We start from the raw sequence: 22,357 nt of genomic DNA on the forward strand, positions 1-22,357 counted from the left end.
TTGTATGCGGGTAATATCGAAGAGTGCACTAAAACAATTTTCACACCTACCGTTCTTTTCAAGCAGTTTTTAATTTACATACACACACAAAGTCGCAACTAGGGAGAGCGGGTCCACTGTATCGAGTGCTGAACTAGAGGGGGCGCCGACATGGGCGTAGCCAGAAATTTCGTTCGGGGGGGGGGGGGACCAAAGTGACAGAACAATGGATTTGGCCATCTTTTTCCCTTTTTTCGGTAATTTTCTCACATTTCGGGGGGGGGACCAGACCCCCAAGTCCCCCCCCTCGCTACGCCCTTGGGCGCCGAATTGCCCCTTTAACACCACTCCTTATAACCTTTCCTTATACGGGGACGCCAAAAGCTTGCTAGCTCCAGTTAAAAAAGTATCCAGCTGCGGCCCTGTATGTACCTTAAACCTTACAACATACATACTGATGAACAGGGCCACAACGACATGCGTGGTCAGCCGGGGCAAGCACGCATTTTGGCGCCCCCTTTTAATATTGAAGGAGAGATGAAAGGTTAACATTTGCGCTCCTGTCTGGCTCGGAGTTCGGGGGCATCAGTCAGTGCCGTCTTAACTCATGGGCTCACCCGAGCACGGCCCGGGTTCCTCAAGAGAAGGGGGGCCTCCCAAAAATGAGATACGATTGAAATTTTCAAGGATTTACCATGTAGGGCCTCCTAAAAACCACTTGGCCCGGGGGGGCCCATAATACTCTTAAGACGACCCTGGCACCAGTCCCACCTGCTCCTCTCTAGTTGCGGCCCTGATGCCGTATGTACAGGGTGTTAAGCGGGCCGGGGTAGCAAGTTCAGAGGGGCGGCAAATTTGAGTAATTCGTGGTCAAGAACTTTAAATTATAACGTGAATAGGGGGGGGCAGAGCAATTCGAATAGTCAGCACGTGGCGAAGCCATAAATCTGTGTCTGGAAACGGATTTAGTGTGAAGCATGTAAATAATTTCGTCTAAGGACATTACGTTCCCTTCGTGTCATCGCATCATCTGGAAAAAATCATCTGATAACTGATCGGGAGAAATGATAAACGAAGTTTTTTTTAATTTTTTCGAATTTACTAATCCTCCGTTGGATGTTCTTAGTATTATGATACAGCGTTATATCATGTGTGATTGAATAAATTAAAAAAAAAAATTACATTAAACGAAAATATCATATGTTCCAGTGGTTGCAAATTTTTTTGTGAGCTAATGGCCCTTTGTACCGTATTTCCTTCTCGTGCTGCCCCCCCCCCATCTTTCCCCCAGGACCTTCTACCCCGGGTGGGGCACTGTTTCACTTGTTGGTCGAAAATTGAACTGCAGCTTAATCCCATTATAGCAAACTTCCAAGAGACCGGAGAAATCACTTCGTTACAACGAAATTTCCTTGTAAACTTCGCGAAACATAAAACAAATTTCGTGGAACCTGTCAACTCGGACATCTCCTACGTGGGGCAACTTTGAAAGGCACCGTCATAATCCTACAACACAGAATGTCGGCAATACCGAACGGCTTAATTTAATTGCAATGGAACCGTAGAGGTGTCCACTCCAGAAAGGTTTTGGTATCAGTAAGCCAATCTGAAGCCGCAGCTACGATTATTATTGGAACGCGTGAGGGCGCTTGCACAGTGTTGCAGTACATTACTAATCATATTTTATCAATCTCATTTCTTATTTACCACTTCCATTAGTCAGCTGTGTCAACGAAATTTTTTTGTGCCACCATGTCTTCAGCAGATTCTGATTCGTTAATGGCTAGCGATAGTTATTCCGAAAAAATCATAAGCGCGGTTGAAAAAAGACCAGCTTTATTTTATATGACAAAAATATGTTATTTAAATATTTTTTTTATAATATATGTTATTTAAATAAATTATGATGATTCCAGTCATGATATATAAAAAAATTTGTGCGATTTGGTCACGAATCGTAAAAGCATCAAAAATGGGTCAACTTGTTGGTTGTCTTTCTTCAACTTTGAATTAATTTCAAACGGCAAATATTGTTACAGAAAATTAAATTTCATCACATGAATATTTTTATTAGTATATACAGTAAAACCCCTCCTTCTTGTGAACACGGACAGGACAAAAAAATTAAATCCATGTAAAATGGGTGACCGTTAAAAAGAGGTTTGCAATTCATACTTTCATATATTATACAACTGTAAATTATTATTTGTCCGTAAAAGAGGAAGTATCCGTTAAGAGGGGGTTTTACTGCAATGCAGCTTATGATCACGAATTTGCATGCTAACTGGAGCCAACTTCAGCTTGGCGAAAATAATTTGGCCAATCCCGAGATGTCACGTGACATTGAAAAATAAAAAAACCCCGGTTGCTAACAGCAGTGTGTGTTTCACGCGAAATTCCACGGTTGCTGATAAGATCAACCGCGCCAGCCGAACCGTAGTGTGCCGGCAGCCTTAGGGCTCTCTGTTGACAACCAGATGACCCTGTTGTTTGCGTGTTCACGGTTTGCCATTGTCGGCACCACAGAAAATGACCTGAAGAAATAATGCCATGAGAAAATTTGGTATCCCACGTTCCTTGGAGACTTGAAAAACATCTGTGCTACTCGCCAAGCTGCATAACTTCAAAGGGGAATAAGCTTCTTTTTTTTCCTTGGAAACAAATATTTCTATAGGGAGAGGAAAAAATTGTTTTGCAGACCCATTGAACACATGCGTTCAATTAACAATATTGAAGCTGTCAGTCTTTTTTTACTCAGCAAAAAGAGAGCCGCTGATAACATGCAATTAGTGTGCGGCTAAAATTTCCTGGCTGTGCAAGATAAACGTTGCATTTTCTTGAATAGATATACAGTATACCTACCACATGAGTGGGGAAAAAATCGTTTCTGCTGTACAGCAATACGGATTCCTATGCTGAACTCAGGGCCATAACTGAATGCTTGGTCACCCGGGGCAAGTGCGCATTTTGATGCCTTCTTGTAATGTTGAAGGTCAGGTTTCAGAATGAAATTTGCACCCCCTCGGGTCTAGCGCGTGGGGCACGAAACCCGTCTGCTCCCCCCCCCCCAATTGTGGCCCTGGCTGGACTTCCTATGGTGTGTAATTTTTTTTCCCGCTCAATGTCTGTCGGATGACCAGCTGCACGTAGAGAATCGAACCATTCCTCGCAGTTCGTGTAAGATTGAACTATTTATGTCAGATAGAGTTAGAGTAGTAATCACAAATTTGCTATATTGGAATAATGAAACGCTCCTATGTGAGCAAAAAAAAAAGAAGCTCAAGATTTGTTTATTTTCAAAGTTCAAAGGATTTCATAGTGACACATTGATGAACACTAGACGTCTACCCCACGTAAGTTTGCTTTTATCTAAATGTTTTTCTTTCTTTTGTGTAATTAACTGTAGAAAAAACATCCGCTGTCGTTTAAACTGGGAATGTTGCCAATAACTTTCAAGTTCAAGTCTTAAATTCCGTAAAATTATTGTGCGGATGTCGACGCCCAATATCCGTATAGTCAAGTTCGGCATTTGACCCCAAAAGGGTAGGGCCAACATGGGAACAGCTCTTTCGCCTGGGACAATTACCATAACTTTTTTGGGTTTTTTTCAAGCTGTAAATTCACTACAGAAGAGCTAGTGAAAAGTTGAAAGCATGGGGGGGGGGGGGGGAATATGAGGATTAAAGTCAGTTGAGGCCCCGGACGCAAAAGTAAATACTGGACCCCTTAAATTAGAAAAAAGTGTAGCGTTTGTATCTTACATGGCCCAGGGTGTGCGCTTGATGCGCCCGCCCTTAAATCCGCCACTGCTTCGGGCTGCCAGAAATCCCGGCCAGCGGGGGATGTGAGGGCATATATAGCCCCCCCCCCCCCAGTCAACAAAAAATTTAAACAACATATATTCACTGGCAAACGGTTGAGGCTGTCAAAGAGAAATGAGGGAAAGTGATTTTTCCGGTGTGAAAGTGAGAGCTGCTCTCAGGAGCGGTCGCTTTGGGCACCTTGCTTTGTGGTCCCCGCACTCACGGTAAACTATTTGAGGCTTTCATGAATTCTGAAGTTACTTCTTGCATTAATTCTGAAGTTTCATCAATTCTGGAATTATTTCTTTCAATAATTCTGAAAAATTTTTCCCCCCGTTAATTCTGAATTGGTGCAGCAATTATTTCTTTTAATTATTTTTGATTCATCAAGTCCAAAATTTTTATCAGTTTCAGGATTTTATCTTCTTTCATTAGTTTAAAATTGCTTTCAGTGCTGAATTTTCGCCAGTTTTTGTGTTAATCTATTGAATTGTGTATTTAACATTTTCTGTATGGATATTTCACAGCATTTTTGTATATTTTGAAATAATGGATGCCGATTCCTCAGGGGCGTAGCCAGAAATTTCGTTCGGGGGGGGGGGGGGAGGGACGAAAGTGATAGAACAATCGATTTGGCCATCTTTTTCCCTTTCTCTCGGTCATTTCGGGAGGGGACCAGACCTCCAAGTCTTCCCCTCACTATACCCTTGCGATTCCTACCCCCAAATATATAAAATCGGACAAATATTTTTCGTGTCCGAAACTATTGAGACGCACCGAGCCCCTTAGGTAAGGGGTCATTCAAGTATAACGTCAGCATCGAGGGGGGAGGGGGTTCCCGATTTGCTGACTTTTGATGACAAGGGGGAAGGGGGGTATGGATGATGCTTAAGTCATCAACCACCCTTTATGAAAATATGAAATATTTTTAATGGCATCTTACTCGGTCCGTCAAAAACGAAAAAAATCTTAGGATATATTGTGGGCCCCCGAACTAACATTCTCCCTAAAGATAAATTCCTTACAGATCCTCTTCAGCGATCTCTAAATGTTTCACGGATCCCTCAAGTGCTCGGGAAATATGTCCGGGCTGCTTAAGTGCTCTGGAACTATGCAACGCATCACTCAAGTGATCAGTAATTATGCCACGTACATGACCCCCACATCCTGAAGCAGGGCCCCTAGGCTGGGATCTTTTACGGGCCCCCAACCAGACTTTCACGGGCCCCTTTATGATAAATTTATAGCGTGAAAAAACAAAAAAATGATGAAAATCAACCCCGGCCCCAGGGCTGGAGCCTTGTCAGACCACCCCTTGTGGGGGTCATGGCCACGGATCACTTAAGTAATCTGGGAATGTTCCGCGGGTAGCTTGAGTCATGTAGAACCACAGTGGGGGGCCGCTTAACTGCTCTAAAATTGTACCACGTCACTCAAGGGATCTCTAAATGTGCCACGGAATGTTCAAGTGTTCTGGAACTGTGTCGCGGATTACTTAAATGATCTTTGAATGTGCGACGAGCTTACTTCAGTGATCTGAAAATGTGCCACAGGCTTACTTCAGTGATCTGAAAATGTGCCACAGGCTTACTTCAGTGATCTGAAAATGTACCACAGGCTTACTTCAGTGATCTGGAAATGTGCCATGGGCCACTTAAATGCTCTGGAATTGTGTCACGGATTATTTAAGCTATCTGTAAATGTGCCGCTTAATTCATTTTCAAAAAATTGGGTTTGAGGGGGCAAGCCACATCAGATAACCTTCAGGCCCACATTTGGTCCGGGGGTCCAGGGTTTACCATGTCACCTTAAAGTGAGGGTCGCAATGAATTTCTTAAAAAGAAATTTTGAGTTCTTACCCTTCAAATAGCATTGAAATTGACAGAAATCGACTGTAATTACATATAAAGGTATTTTCCTTTGAAATTTTAATTTTTTTTAAATGTTTCTTACATTAAAAAATATTTTTTTTTGTCTGGGGGGGGGGGTGCACGAGCCCCCTTGGCTCCCCTCCTGCGTACGTTTCTGATCCCAACAATATGCGTTAGAAGGTAGGGGGCAGTGCTGACGAAATTTTGCTGACGGGGGAGGGGGGTCAAAAATGGCTAAAAATTTTCTGACGTAATACTTGAACGGCCTCTAAGGGTGGGAGTGCCGTCAAAAAGAATGGGCACACCCAGGCACGGCTCAAGGGTCCAAGAGAAGAAGAAACCTCACAAAAATTAGATCTGGTTGAAACTTTCGATAATTTGCCTAATAGGGAGGGCCTCAGAAAAATCACTTGGCCTGGAGGCCCGTCAAAGATCCCAGCGCAGGCAGCGTTGGAGGATGTATGGGACCTCTTATACACTTATATTATGTCAGGGGTTCTCAAACTTTTTCCACCCGCGGCACCTCTTTTTCTAATCATCGTTTATCCGCGGCTCCCCAGAGCAGTTTAACAGTCTCTTCGGAAAACCTTCTCAGGGTGCCGCGGCACACAGTTCGATAACCCCTGCATTATGTATTTGTATCACTTTCTGTTTTCAATGTAAGCTTCCCCAATATTCTGAAACCACTTTACTCAAATGATCCGCAACGTTACTGTGTGGTATTGGTTGTCAATTTAAATGATATCGGGGAACTTGAAACGCGAATTCAACTAAATTATCAACAATCCAATCCAATCATTGATTGAAAACTGTAAAATACATACGATAGAACTATTCGATTTCAGAATACGCATTAGCATGGTTTTAAAGAATTGATGATCAAAACCATCATTGATTGATGATCAAACCCATTTTCCACCACTTTATTTCGGTTTATAATAGAATTTCACAGTTCTATGTAAATATTATGAGGGGGGGGGGGGCAAGGCATCTTTTCCAGGGAGATTTTTAATTCATTACCTTTGTTTACAGTTCGGTAATACGCCACCAGATGGCGTTGTGTGTTCACATTTTTCATATATTTTTCTTTAATTTTCTCATGCGGATGTTTGGTCCTCGGCGCTAAGTGTGTCCGAATAGTGTTGTTGTTACCGCCGTTCGAGAAGCGTGGCTGCTAAATTTTTCATCTGATCAATTCGGAATTAAATAAAGTTTGTTGTTTCGTTTAAACCGGGAATTCCATTCTTTCCCAGAACATTTTTTGGGGGCTCGGCCGGGATCCGAATCTGAATCAGATCATCTTGCCAGAAAATGCAGACTCAGACGGAAATCGTCTAGCTACGAGGACGAGAAAAGGCCGCTCTGACTCGCATTGCCAGTTTCGCAGCGTCGCTGGAGGACTCCGGAAGCAGTCCTGGTGAGACTAGAACGGATTGAAGATGCCTTCAAAAGGTTCATTGAGTATGACCAAGCCCTTCCAGACGAGGTATCGGAGATGGGAGAAGTCGAAGATCAGTATTTCGACGTCAAATCGAAGCTGAACCGATTCATCAATGCCAAGAAGATGATGGAGGCGCCGGAACTACGCATCTCAAGTGCAAAACTCGGTCACTGGGTCAAGTGGGTTCAAACTCCCGAAGCTGAACATTCCCGCGTTCAGCGGAGAATACATGGAATGGCTCAGCTTCAAGGACATGTGTCTAGGAGTTGTGCATAATAACGAAACTCTCAGCCCAATACAGAAGTTTCATTCTTTGAAAGGACTTCTGGAGAAAGCTCCAGCCGATATCATCCGCCACATTCCGATCTCGGAGGAGGCTAGCTATGAAGAAGCTTGGGGAAGGCTGGTGGAGCGTTACGACAAGAAAAAGCAAATAGCCAGCTCGCTGGTTTCTACTTTCTTGAATCAGCCCAGGGTCACCATTGTGAAATCTAACTTACGATGTATAGCCGGCACTTCCGAACAAGTCTTCCGGGCCTTGAAAACTCTTGGTGATGGGGGCCGTCAGCCCAGACGTATGGTTGATACATCTACTGCTCGAAAATGCTGACGCCGATACTCGCCGAATGTGGTTCGAGAGGACCGTCGACAAAGACTTTCCAACGTTCCAGAGCTTCATCGATTTCCTCAACGAGAGATCATCGGCTATCGAGGTTACGGCAGTCGATTCCGCATCTGAAGTGAAACCCAAAGGTACGTCTAGCACTGCATCTAGATTGTCTGACGTAAAGTGTTCAAAATGTAACGGTAACCATCCCGTCGCGAATTGTGTTGGTTACAAAAATCTGAGTGTCGCGGCACGCAAGGATTTTGTGCGGAAGAAAAATCTTTGTTTTAATTGCTTGTCAAACAGGCACTTGAGCAAGAAGTGCTGCTCTCAGTTTTCATGTCGAATATGCAACGCGAGACATCATTCCAGTCTCCACGAGCAAATGCATTCAAACTATGCTACTGCTTCGGTGTCGCGTGATGAGCCAGCTGTCAAGTGCACTGGAAATTCTTCGGAAAGACCACCTGAACTATCTCTCAACGCTGCACAGGGAAACATTGCATTGTTGCCTACTGCAGTTGCATCGGTTCGTGACGCCTGGGGTCGTTGTCAAAATATCAGAATTCTACTTGATTCTGGCTCTCAGGCTACATTCATTTCTCAATCAATTGCCCATAGGCTTGGCTTTGAGATATCACCTTGTGTTCGTGTCCCAGTAGCTGGATTGGCATCTTTTCAGCCGACCACTACTCAAGGAACTGTCAGTTTGTGCATAACATCAAAATACGATCAACGCGAAATGTTCAACATGGATGCTTTTGTGCTAAAGAGATTGACTGTTCCTCAACCATCTTCGGTGATCAAGTTCAAAGATCGCGACATGTTTGATGGTCTAAAGCTGGCGGATCCAACATTTTCCACTCCAAGTGACATTGATTTAATCATAGGGGCTGATCACTTCTTCTCGATAATTCTTCCTGGTCAAGTGATGAACGCAAACAAGGAGCCCATTGCCCAAAATTCGAGATTGGGATGGGTCGTTACTGGCAAAATCAACAATGTATCTTCGGTTGTTGGACTGACAGTCACAAATCTCAGTATGAATGACGAACTGAAACGGTTTTGGGAGATCGAATCAATTCCTTGTGTAAAGGTTCCAGAACTAACTCCTGAGGAGGAATTCTGTGAAAAGCATTTCAAGGAAAATGTCTCGATCAACGAGAATGGACGTTTTGTTGTGAAGCTTCCAATCTACAAACCTGATGTAAAATTGGGAAATTCTTATGACTCTGCATTCTCGCGTCTGCAGTCGATGCAAAGAAAATTCAAGCACGACCCAGAATTGTCAATGGAATACAGATCGTTTATGCAAGAATACGTGGATTTGGGTCACATGCGCTTGGCTGATGATGACTGCTCGATGATCAGAATTTTTTTCTCCCTCACCATGCTGTACATAAGCATTTTAGTTCAACGACAAAGTTGAGAGTCGTTTTCGACGGATCATGTGCTAGTAAGAATTCAGTCTCATTGAATTCCATTCTTGGTGTTGGGCCTAAACTACAACGTGATGTATTCGAAATATTGCTGACCTTTCGAGTGCATAAAATTGCATTTTCGGCAGACATTGCAAAAATGTACAGACAGATACTTGTGTCTCCTTCTGATCAATCATACCAACGTATTTTATGGCGTGACAATTCCTCTGATCGCTGTGTACAAATTACAAACTGTCACCTACGGTTTGTCTTCCTCGTCGTTCCTGGCTACTAGATGCTTGAAGCAAATAAGCATTGACAGTCAAGGCGATTATCCAGATGCAGCAAGAATAATTTCTAATGACTTCTACGTAGATGATTTGCTATCCGGTGCAGATACTACGGAAGATGCAAAGCTGTTGTACTCACAAGTGTCTTCGTTACTTCGAATCAGAGGTTTTGAGCTTCGTAAGTGGAGATCGAATTCGCAATCACTTCTAAAGGAGCTGGATGCAGATTGTGATGACCACAATATTACAATTGACAGCAATGAACAGTCCAAGGTATTGGGATTGAACTGGAATTCTGTGGATGATGCCTTTTTCATCACACCATGTTTGAACATTGATGTTCCCTTGACGAAACGCAAAGTCCTCTCTAGATCTGCTCAGATATTCGATCCAATGGGATTAATTTCCCCATGTATAGTATGGATCAAAATATTCTACCAAAAGTTTTGTGTGGTGAAATGTGATTGGGATGATCCATTACCCGATGTTCTAACTAAGAAATGGCTTGAGTTTCAAGCTCATTTTAATGCAATAAATGTGCTAAAGGTGCCTCGTTGTGTATCGGCATCAGAGGGTCCGGTATCATTACATGGATTTTGTGATTCCTCTGCTCAAGCTTATGCTATGATTTATTACTGTCAAGAAAATTCTGGACATACTAAGGTCACTTTATTTGTGTCGAAGACTAAGGTAGCGCCTGTGAAACAGCTGTCAGTTCCAAAACTTGAACTCTGTGGTGCATTCCTGCTGGCTCAGCTGTTCAAATCTGTGCTGAAATTTATCAAGATACCAGACATTCAAGTTTTTGCATGAACTGATTCCAGAGTGGTCTTGTCCTGGCTGTCGTCGCATCCACGAAGATGGAAGACCTTTGTCGCCAACCGGACTTCAGAGATTCTCGATACGCTACCAGTAAGTGTATGGAATCATGTCACATCAAAGGACTACCCAGCTGATCTTGCGTCTCGAGGAATCAGTCCTGAGCTGCTGCAAGAATGTGAACTCTGGTGGCATGGACCACCATTTCTCCGTGATCCATCTGCAACCTGGCCTAAGACAAATGATGAATTACTGAAATCATCACCTATACCTGAAGAAAGACTGGATCCAATATACTCATACGCAACATCGATCAACGACACTCTGAGTGATTTATTTGAAAAATATTCATCTCTGTCCAAAATCATTCGTATCGTTGCATACTGTTTCAGATTTTTGTCAAAATGCATCGGGACAAAACCCACTGACAGCAACATCGCGAAAAGCACTGTGAAGCCATTGCAGTTGTCTGAGATAGAACGTGTAAAGAAAGTAATCATTCGGTGGGTTCAAGACTGTTCCTTCAACGATGAGATAAATTGCATTCGTAACGGAAGACCATTGAACTATAAAAGCATTCTTGGATCACTGAATCCATTTATCGATAAAGATGGTGTTTTACGGGCAGGAGGCAGGATTCAACGAGCAAAATTGACATATGGAGCCAAACACCCGATCATTCTGCCAAAAGATCATCCAATTAGTCTGCTTATTATTCGTGAATCTCACATTGCGAATCTGCATGCTGGTCCGACGCTTCTATCCAACATCCTGAAGCAATCGTATTGGATTATTGGAGCTAAGAGGATAATTCGTAGAGTTATTCACAAGTGCATTGTGTGTTTCCGGTTCCGTTGCAAATCAACTTCTCAGCTGATGGCTGATTTACCAGGTGCTCGAGTCACCATGAGCAGACCATTCACGAACTGTGGTGTAGATTTTGCTGGCCCTATCGAGATAAAGCTTCATAAGGATCGTGGATCCAAATTCGCGAAGGGATACATTGCTCTTTTCATATGCTTGGCAACTAAGGCTGTACACCTCGAAATTGTGAGTGATCTCTCATCGGATTCTTTCATTGCGGCCTTGAAGAGATTAAATGCGCGACGTGGCGTGCCATTGAATATGTACTGTGATAATGCAACGAATTTCGTTGGTGCAAGGCGTAAGCTCGACAAACTAACGTTGTTCACGAAGAAGATAAATGACAATCCAAAAATATATTTCCTCAACCAACGCTCAATTCAGTGGCACATGATACCACCCTCTTCTCCTCATTTTGGAGGCCGGAGTTAAATCAGTCAAGTTTCATTTGAAGAGAGTCGTTGGGGATTCACGCCTGACATTTGAAGAGCTATCTACTCTAGTGTGTCAAATCGAAGGGATACTGAATTCCAGACCATTGGTGGCTCACAATGACGAAGACGTAGACTCGATGCAAGTGTTGACACCCTTTCATTTTTTGACTGGCGATATTCTGTGCTCAGTTCCAGAAGAAGTGGATGATGTCAAGCATCCGTTAACGAGATGGCAACTTGTTCGGAATCTGAAGAATAGTTTCTGGAAACGATGGCACACTGAATATCCCCATTCTCTGCAACAAAGGCATAAATGGAAGAACACCTGCCCCAACCTGTCCGTAGGTGATGTTGTGGTACTTAAGGAGAGCAACCTTCCACCATCAGCTGGCCGATTGCTAAAATTGTGGAAACGCATCCCGGATTTGATGGACTCATTCGTGTAGTCACGGTGAAGACTAGCGAGGGCCTCTACAAGCGGACTATTACCAAGGTCATCAAGCTTCCCTTGTGACTCTAATGTATTATAATTAATAGTAATTAATTAGGGCAGGAGTATGTTTACAGTTCGGTAATACGCCACCAGATTTTTCATATATTTTTCTTTAATTTTCTCATGCGGATGTTTGGTCCTCGGCGCTAAGTGTGTCCGAATAGTGTTGTTGTTACCGCCGTTCGAGAAGCGTGGCTGCTAAATTTTTCATCTGATCAATTCGAAATTAAATAAAGTTTGTTGTTTCGTTTAAACCGGGAATTCCATTCTTTCGCAGACGCGAACAGAACAACCTTGAAAAAACATTTTAAATTTACAGAAAATGGAAAAATATAGCACGTAAAGGTATTTTCTATCAATATTTTAATTTATTCAAAAAAATAATTTTAATTTTTGTTTGTATTGGGCAGGGCCGTCTTTAGAGCATCATGGGCCGCAGGGCCAAGCGATTTTTCTGAGATTCCCACTTGGCAAATTTTCGAAAATTTTAACTGGTTCTCATTTTTGTGAGGCCCCCAGGCCGTGCCCAGGTGGCCCATGCAATAAGACGGCACTGGTCTTGGGGCAGACACGGGGACCCCTATACCCTCTCCTGCGTAGGTTTGTTACATTTTACTGTAGTGAAAATTTTACCACTACTACAAAAGTAGGTTGAAGAACGGGTTATCGCTAAAATCCAATAGATTCGAAAAAAACGGGACACCCTACTTCAAAAAAGGACGTATGGTCAGGCAAAAATATATGTAAATGTTATGGTCTGTACAGAGAAATGACTCGCATACTTTGAGCAACACCAATCATTTCGGACTTCCGGCGTCCCTGTCTGTACCTAATAATATGTAATTATTTTTTTTGTTACATACCAGAAAAAATACCCAACACTGTCGACGGGAGAGGGGGGGGGTTAAGCAGGGAGGGACACAGGAGGATTTAAAACGCTTTTTGAAGGTTTGTAAAGGCCCCTTTACACGTACAATCTTTCCCGCACGCCCGGAGCGGGACGTTCTTGCGCGAAGGATTGGAGGGCGGTTAGGAACGCAGCGTTCAAGAGCGCGTTGTTAAAAAGTGACACATTCTTGCGCGCGCTCTTTCCTGCACAAGAGAAGGCCCCGTTCAGAATTGTGTGTGTAAAGGGAAGCTTGCGGCGAAATTCACATACGCTTTTGCGTGGCGCGTGGACTTTCGGGGAAGCACAAAACTGCACGTTCCAGGGCCAAAGTTTTTTCCCTGTTGGCAGATCGAAATCGGTTGACGTTTGCGCGGGAAAAAAAATATATAGATTTCAAAAGCTTGTTATTACTACGTGGATTACTCGTTTTTCAAAAATAATTTCAATAACTATTTTTTGAAATTACTGTTACAAATGTATGGTAATTTTTTATGCAATTGATAAGAAATTCGGAAATAAAATTTCTGTTATCGTTAAATTCTAATTTTTATTGTTTCGATTCGACTTTCATTTGTTCGTTCGACTTTAATTGCTGTAATTATCTCTTAACTACCTTTTCTGAATTTAATTGTTTATATACTTAATATTATAATTTTACCGAAACAAGAAAAAAAATCAGATTTATTTTCTTCCATCAATTATTGACTCGGTGTGTAGCCGATGTTTTCTTGATACTACCAGCCATAAAAATAGATAAAAATTGTTAAATTGAAACCTCGCTACAACGATTCTCGATATAACGATAAATCCTTCTACAACGATATTTCTTCAAATCTTTTTTGGAAATGTCTATATTCTAATGTTAAACCGCTGCCTCCCGATATAACGATAATCCCTCTACAACAATATTTTTTTCTTGGTCCGCTGAGTATCGTTATATCGAGGTTTCACTGCACTTTTTTGAAATTATGGTGTTATTTTGTAGGGCTTTATTTCAGATATTTAAGAAATTCTTGATAAATTTCTCTCGGTTGTATTCATATCCTCAAAAAATCATTTCAGTTTAATGTTGTCGAGCATAAGCAGTTCATAACAATACAAAAAATAACAAATAACTTGAAGCATAATTTTTTTCAAATTTTTAACAACAACATTCCGTTGTGTGTCATACTATGACAGCAATAAAATTAAAATTGCGAATAGCAATACGTTTTTAGTTGGATATCGTTCATGATATTGGATGGTTTTTGGTTTTAAATGAAATCGGCATCATCTTATAACATGAAACATCCCTTTTACTTGGTATTTTGAACATCCCTTTTACTTGGTATTTTGAACATCACTTGACCTTGGACATCTTTTGTGATCTTATCATGGAAAAGTACAGCACATTGTCCACTGAACACCTGCTATGAATGAAGAGTTGGCTGGATCTAATGATAGGGGGCTTCTTTTCAAACAGCACCATTGTTAACTTTCAGACATTCAGATAATGGAAGTTTTTTTAAGCAACCTCAAATCCCTTTTAATTTTTTTTCTAGTGTGTTGAAGTCAAATTTATACTATCAAATCAGATGTTCTTAACCTTTTTAGCAGTGACTTAACATCGACACCAACTTTGTGTTCCCCAGATATATTTCCAATTTTAAAAATATGCGTATTCAATAAATTTCTAATTAAAATGGGGCTTTTTTTTCGAAATTTCTGTAGCCAGTGGTAGGCATCTTATCTGGTGAGTGAACAGGAATGGAACCAGTGCCAAATCAAAAAAGAGGCTCCAAGTTATTGAAAAGCTTTCATCTATTTTGAAATTATCTTTTTTCAATTCTGGATTTTTATTAATTTTGGAATAATTTCTTTCATCAACTCTCGCATTATTTTGCATTAATTATGCGTATGTACTTCTATCGTTAATTTCAAATTTTGAAACTGATCTTTCTTAAAATACTTTTTTCTATAAAAAAAACAATTATTTTCTTATTTTCTTTAAAAAGAAAAAAAATAGAACTTATGTGGATTAAGAGCCCCTAGTTAATTCTTCCCACACCCTGAGGATAAATGAAAGCTTGCGAAGTTATCAAAATAATAATAGTAATTTAACATATCTATAAATCTGATATAATAATGTTAGTAGATAAAGGAACCGAATCAAAGTTCGAAAATTATTACAATAACCTAATAAATGTAATTACGGCACTTGAAACTAATTTATCATATCCGTTGGAAAAAGGAAGAAAAATCGTCAAATAGACTCTGAAAAAAAAATTGCAATAAATATTATCGCTGAAAAAAATTATTTACATTGTACACATCTCTTTTTTTAGAACGATAATGAAGGAAGACGACGCAGGAGACGAGAGATTCGCCCCGTTTTTGCCCGTAGGGTGGGTTTGCGCTTAGACGTACGATTTTGAGTTCGCGATTGAACGATGGAATGGCCAGTTCTTGCGCGCACTACCTAACCGCACACTTTTTTCGCCTTTACTCGCACACTCTTGAAGCCGGTTCTGAAGTTGTTTACAGCTATCGCGCGCGCAAAAGCGTACGAATAAAGGGGCCTTTAAGTTTAAAATTCTCCGCAAGAAATTCCTGTACTCTCCCCAAACCCAGTACGCCCTTGCTGCCCGGATTTTCTCCATATACTAGGAGTGTTTAAGAGGTTCTAGATCATTGTGGGGGGGGGGGGGGGTGTAAACATGTCTGGAACACATTGTTTGGGAACCACGTAACCAAAGTAAGCATTCTAAAAGTCATTGTTGACTACTCCCGTTGTTACTCCCATGCTGGCATAAATCATTTTGTCACACACTCACCGATCTCTTACTCTCTCTAGGTCACTCCCATACTCACACACCCTCTAAATCACTCTTTTTGTTACTCCTATGCTGTCACACTGTTACTGTCACTCATGAGCTTGCACTCTTTTTGCTGTGGAGTGACTTAGTTCCATGATCTCTTGGTAGAAATGGATTTATGGTTTAGCCACCGTTTTCCCAGTTGACTACTTGACCAGTCAGTCCTTAAATTTGTAGCCCTTTAAAATTTTCGCCCTGAGCTATAGCCCGCTTAGGGCCCTTTCACACGGAGCGGATGCGGATGCGGGTCCGGAAGAAGTTTTAACAATTGGAATATACTGAGCCTTTCAGACGAGCCGAAAAATCTCCGCACCTAGGAAATGTTCATGCGGGTCCGGACGTCGTCCGCATGTGTCAAAACCTAAGTGCGGGCTCCGCATCCGCACATAGAAGTTTTGACAATAGGTTTATTCGGAGCTATTCACACGATGCGGATGCGGAGCGAATTCGTCCGCATCTTTGGCTACTTTTTGAAGGTGATTCTTCACGGAATTTTTTTAATTATTTGCCATAAATACCCTTAAAAACACCATATGATGGTCCCTGCTCATTAATATAATGTACCTACATACGTCTATCCCTCCGTTTCCTTCTGAGATGGAGATATAGCAACTTCAACTGCCTTTTGTCCATATTTCACAATTTTATACAATAAAACCTGCCAACAACGGCCACTGACGGGACCAAAATTATAAGCCATTACGAATATTTAATTGACTACATACTTTAATAACTTTTAAATTTAATTTAAAAATTTTAATTTTTTTCTTTTTAAATTTTTAAAATTATTTAGAAATAGAAATATCTGAAATATTATTTTAAATATTTGTTATTTTTTTAAATTTTTAATCTGTTAATTTTTTTAAACTTTAAAAAAAATACTTTTATTAAACAACGTTATCCACGTACGGTTTGTTCACTCAGGGCCGTTTGAAGACCCTAGCACTTGAATATTTTTGGTGGTTCCCCGATACCTACAAGTATATTTTACTCAATATTTAGTCTGTAAACTTAAAAAAATGAAATTTTATATTTCAGAAGTGACTAATCTAAGGATGGGATTTCACTCTAAAAGGTTTATGAAAGTTATTTTATAAAACTTGAAAAAAGCAACTAATAAATTGCAAGTGCAACCGATAAATTTATTAGTTGCTTTTTTAAAAGAATTATTATAAAATTTTTACAGTGTAATCCGTACTTGAGGCCGGGATTATACTATAAATTTTTGTAAAAGATCTTTTATAAAAGTTGAAAAATTCAACCAATAGGCGCATCGGTTGCATTCAAGCAAATGCAACCGGTGATCCTAATGGTTGAATTTTTCACGTTTTATCAAAGAGCTTTTACAAAACTTTTATAGTGTAATCCCGGCCTAAGACAGAATTGTGATGTGAATATTTCTAAGCACAGACATTTTCAAAGTCCCAACCCCTCCCTTTGTTTATACTTGCAAATTCTTTGATATTTGCTGAATTTTTTTTTTTTTTTTTTTTTTGGAACATCGAATGTTTTGGATGTTTTTGGATTGGATTTTTCGAACATTGGATGTTTTTGGATTGGATTTTTCGAACATTGGATGTGTTTTTGGAATTTTCTTTCATATTTTTCCGAAAAGACAGATTTTTTTTCAAAATTTTTTGAAAATATTTTAAGGTATTTTCTCCCATCGACTACTTGTGAGGATCGGAATGGAGGCATCTTTAGGCTCAATGATAAAAACCACCAAAGAATGCCTCTAGGCACTGAATCAGGGGTGAAGGAGAAAAATAATTACAAAAATTGCGAAAAAAACAGTTTTTATGCCCGAATTTCGAACTAAAGATGCGGGCGATTCGTCCGCATCTTCAGTGCTCGTTTGAAAGGGTATGCGGACCCGCATCCGCTCCGTGTGAAAGGGGCCTTAGCCTCTTTGTAAGCCGCTGTGGTGGTCGAGTGGTCATAGTGACGGACTCGCATCGCTGGGATCCGGGTTCGAGCCCCACCGTCGCCACAGTGGTGGTCGGCTGAAGTTGGTTTTCTGTGGTTCTCAACTTCGAGGCGCAAATGCGAGCCGATCTCCCCGATAAAAAGTCTCGCCACAGAGAGCAACAGGCCTACAAACTGAACAAATATTCAGTCACTACACATCACTCACTTTACTTCTGAGACATAGATGGCAGCACTGAAAAATCATACACAACACGCACTCAGACTGTTAGGTACACGCACTTACACTTCCGGCACAACTCACTAGGTAGTAAATTGCCTATGGCAATAGACCTGAGTTGTGCTCGGTTTGAAAAAATAAAAAAAAGCCTCTTTGTAAATAATAAATACGCCCCTGGGGGGTACCTTACCAAAGATTCCTGTCTAGGGGCCGCCTTCAGGAAAGGCGGGGGGCATGCCTACTTGGTGATGTTGAAAATATTTATTAGCCTGATCCGATGCTTGTAGTGACAAGATAAAACGTAATGAAAACTTAACGATTTGTATAAATTAACGATTTAATATACGAAAGAAACATAACAAGAAGGATGACACGTGTATGCAAATCGGTGGTACAATTCTAACTGACATTTTTTTATCTTTTTTACAATCATCAGGAGCGTGAGGAGGGTGCGCCATCTATACAGATAAGAACGCACTACAAGCCCATTAACAATATATAGATCGTGGCCTCTGGTATACTAAGCTGGATCCATGGTCTCTCAGGACAGGATTTTTTGTGGTTCTGTGTAGTATATTTTTAATGTAAATGAACAGTGATTACATTCTTTGTCAGCTCCTCTTCCCACTCTACATGCAAGGGGCTATGATTAAAATTGTTCAAAGTATGTACGTGAAATATTAATAAGCAAATGTATAATTTCAAATATTAATAAGCAAATGTATAATTTGAAATATTAATAAGCTAATGTGTAATTTGAAATTTTTATATTGCATGTACCTATTTGAAATTTTTCTACGAGATAAACATGGCGCAGTGAAACTTCGATACAATGAATAATTGCCTATATAATGATACTACTCTGCTGTTGTCTCACTATTCCACCACATAGCTGCCAACTTTTGAAAATGAAAATTAGAGAGATTTTCGCACAGACCCCCGTACTTTATACTAAAACTACTCCCTAATAAACACAAAAGGAATTTTTCCAAATAAAATAGGGATTTTACACACATGGAAGTTAGATCCTTGGGAATGAAATCCCTGCGCAAAAACAAGTGAAATTGGAAGCCTAAACTTCAATGGTGATCTAAAAATATATATACTATATTGTGTTCAATCAGAAACGATAAGAACTAACATTCTGCGCCATAACCCCAAAATCATCGGAAGATGAAGAAAAAAAAGCGTCAATTTTTTAAGAACACTGACTTTTTGATTTCACATGGGTGATGATGTCAGTCTTTCCACCATGACCGATGTTTATGTCCGTAACACAACTTGTACAAAAGAAAAAGTCGGCTCTTTTCTGGAACGTTTGATGAAAGGAAATTCATCGGGGAATAAGTAACTTTAAAATTGATTACATTTTTTTTTCTTATCGGTATTCATGTTTTGTTAGCGCACGTACGTAACTTCAACAAAAAAGAGGAAGTTTTGACCGCATGCACGTCACCATAATTTTCAATTATTATCCAGGATTATTGGCTGCTATTAAAAAAAGCTATTTCCCTTTCTTTCCTCCATGATTTCCCTGCACGATAAGACAAACAAGTTACCATCAGAGGGTTTGTAAAACTTCCTTAACCCAATTTACGACGTCTGACGTCATTTCGAAAGGGGAAAAAACAGGCAAAACTTTTTGCCCCACAAGAAATTCCTTAGGGGTTGTTTTCAGAAGCGGGGATTCTTTTAAGTGAAGTAAGGAAGTAGGGACAATTAGAGAGAGAGGGATTTTTGTGATTTTCGTAAAAATTCGGGAGATTTAAGAACTTTTCGGGAGGTCGAGAGACGAAGCTAAAATTCGGGAGACTTGGCAGCTATGCCACCTGTGTATACGAACGACGAACGCGCCGATATATACGGAGAACGCAAAGGTTAAAATTATAATAAAAGGTTTATTTTTGAGATGAAGCAAAGGTACGACTGACTCGAGCCGATACGAAATGGCATCTGCCTCAAAACGCGGGGAAAATAACATAGATAATAATTGTGTAAGCGGTGCCATCTAGTAGCGATAAAGAAAACGAACACAATAGGAAATACTACAGCTACATACACAAACATACTCCCACCCTATCAAGAATATATGCATGGTATCATATTATTCTTGATACATATCTTAGCAATTGATTAACAAAAAAAAATTAACAATTTCTTTTAAAAATATACTTAGCAGTTCGAATGGCGACTACTTGAACATAACATTTCTACTTCGATGAATTTTATGGCATTATCAATATAAATATGTTTAGTAGCATCCGCATGTGAACGAAATCATTGTAGGGCTGCAATAAATGCATTGGATGTAAGTAAGATCACTGACAACTTCGATAGGAACAGCCTTCGGGCAAAACCAGCGATATTTGTCAAAAGACATCCGTGACCTCTGTGTTGTTTTATGTTGACAGCCCGTGCAAAGTCAACTCCACAAACTGAAAGAGAACGATTCAAAGAGGAATATTGCAAATTTCCTCCCACCCGTAAGATACCATCACCACAACTTTCAACGAATGCATTTTCAGAAGAGACATCCCAAGAAATAATATGTTCAATTGGTTCCAAAGAACGACACTTTCTCAAATGAAAACCATGCTCTTTGAAAATACCGATAAGCTGCGGCTGCGAACAAATGTTTATAGCGCTTGTCAAATCATCACAATGTCAATATAATATATCGTCAACATACGTGTCGTTCTTAATGACGTCAGCAACAGCTGATAAGCTCTCCTCACAGTTCAAGGCCATCTGATGCAATGATCTATAGTTTGTTTTGCAGTGGAGAGAAAGGTAGAGAGTGTATTCCTTCGCCGCAAAATATAGTTCCCATACATCGGAGGTTTCTGATGATCATTTATATAGAATATTTCAAATTTTTTTATGATTTTGAAAAAGATACTGAAAAAGTACCGTTTTGAACCAATGTATATTCGTTTAAAATTTTTAAATTAGAAAAATATTGGTTACCATTATCAAAAATCCATGGCGAGCTCAAGAGCATTTTGGCGCGATTTCCAAGAAATTTTCCCCGCCAATATCACTATCGTGCTTTTTTTTTTTGATTGCTCAGAGAGAGAGAGAGTTATATATATATATATTATATCGTCATTTTGTTGAATTTTTTCCGATACAATTTTTCATTCAGTTTTGCATGTAGTTATAGGCCTACACACCCAGACGAATATTCAATCTGGTTTTTTTTTCTCGCGAAAATAACCTCCAACGAATTCAGATATTCACTCATAGATTACAGGAAGTGTCCCTCTTCCACGACAGCGCCGATACCGTTGTGAGAGGATATCTTTATGGGGGTAGGTTACGGTTCCAGACCACCCCTCCCCCTTTTTTTTATATCTATTTCTTGCCGTGTTCGTAGGATAGGGGTGGTTTCTGAATTCCAATAGCCGATAGCGGAGGGTGTTGACATAAGTAATGTCTCTTTTTCACCCACGCCAACTTCCTCCCCCACAGCAGAGTCTGTTCCTCCAGATGACCCTTCAGTGTCTCTCCAGATAAATATAAATAAGCGAGAGAGAGAGACCCACAATGGTTTAGGCTTGCAGTGTATTTTTTTTCTTCTGTGACAGTTGTATCTTGCTTTTCACCAGAGATAGACACGCTAAAACGTTCTCCGTTCTTTTTGGCAATAATGCATAAAGCACGTTATTGAAAAAGAAGAGGAATTTTGGATTGCAGGTGGCCTGATGGAACACATGTTGGAGCAACAACAATTAATAAGTAATAGAGAATCAGATAGTTCTACAACGTCAAGTGAGGATTCCATAGAATGGGAATCCGTGAAAAATGACTAAAACTGTAGTGATAATAAGTGGCATCGACGTATACCGTGCGTTTGGGTGGGTGAGCGACGGAAATTTCGGCAAGAAAAGTGAGTAAAAGAATTCTAAATTTTTCCTTATCATTTTTATTATTATTATTTGGGGCTATTCCCAAATTCAAACGTGAAAACCGAGTTAATAGGAGATACTAAGATACTTTTCAATAAAAAAAAATGATTTCAAAAACCACAACTTTGATTTCTGAAAGTATCGACAATGATTTTTTTTTTTCATTAGCTAATTTTTTCTACAAGCATTACGTTACACGTAAAAAATATTTTTTTCTGCGAGATTGGCGAGAATCAGCCATACCTCACCGAGGCCGCGCATCGATACATAGGTTAAGAGGCTTTCGTTGTCATAGCAACGAGTGATGCGGTTCCCTCGTAGCTTCCTCTTCACTGCAAAGTTAACCTGAAACGGACTATAGTAGTGGGGAAGGGGGGCCGATGATGTTCCGTAAGTTACCGTGCATAGTTGATAATTATCTTGAAAATGCTCACAAAATTCCTTTTCAGGAAAGAGACAGTTTTCATGGGACGCTGTAGGAATCTCGTCGGAACCATGGAGTGTTTCATCGATATCCAATTCAGAATGAAGACATAT

General features: G+C 40.3%; 1 protein-coding gene across 1 annotated transcript; it reads left to right on the forward strand.

Annotated features, from left to right (window-relative positions):
* The first annotated feature begins 7,720 nt into the window (after positions 1-7,720).
* Positions 7,721-11,527, forward strand: LOC149086500 (uncharacterized). The gene is made up of 3 exons (XM_089231778.1): positions 7,721-8,908; positions 9,269-10,122; positions 10,237-11,527. The coding sequence occupies exons 1-3, from the start codon at positions 7,721-7,723 to the stop codon at positions 11,525-11,527; spliced, it is 3,333 nt and encodes a 1,110-aa protein (XP_089087904.1).
* Positions 11,528-22,357: the final 10,830 nt, after the last annotated feature.

Source organism: Pholcus phalangioides, unplaced genomic scaffold (assembly GCF_987345545.1).
Source record: "Pholcus phalangioides strain wild (caught in Gottingen) unplaced genomic scaffold, Ppha-v1.0 ptg000004l_1, whole genome shotgun sequence".
Classification (NCBI taxonomy): domain Eukaryota; kingdom Metazoa; phylum Arthropoda; class Arachnida; order Araneae; family Pholcidae; genus Pholcus; species Pholcus phalangioides.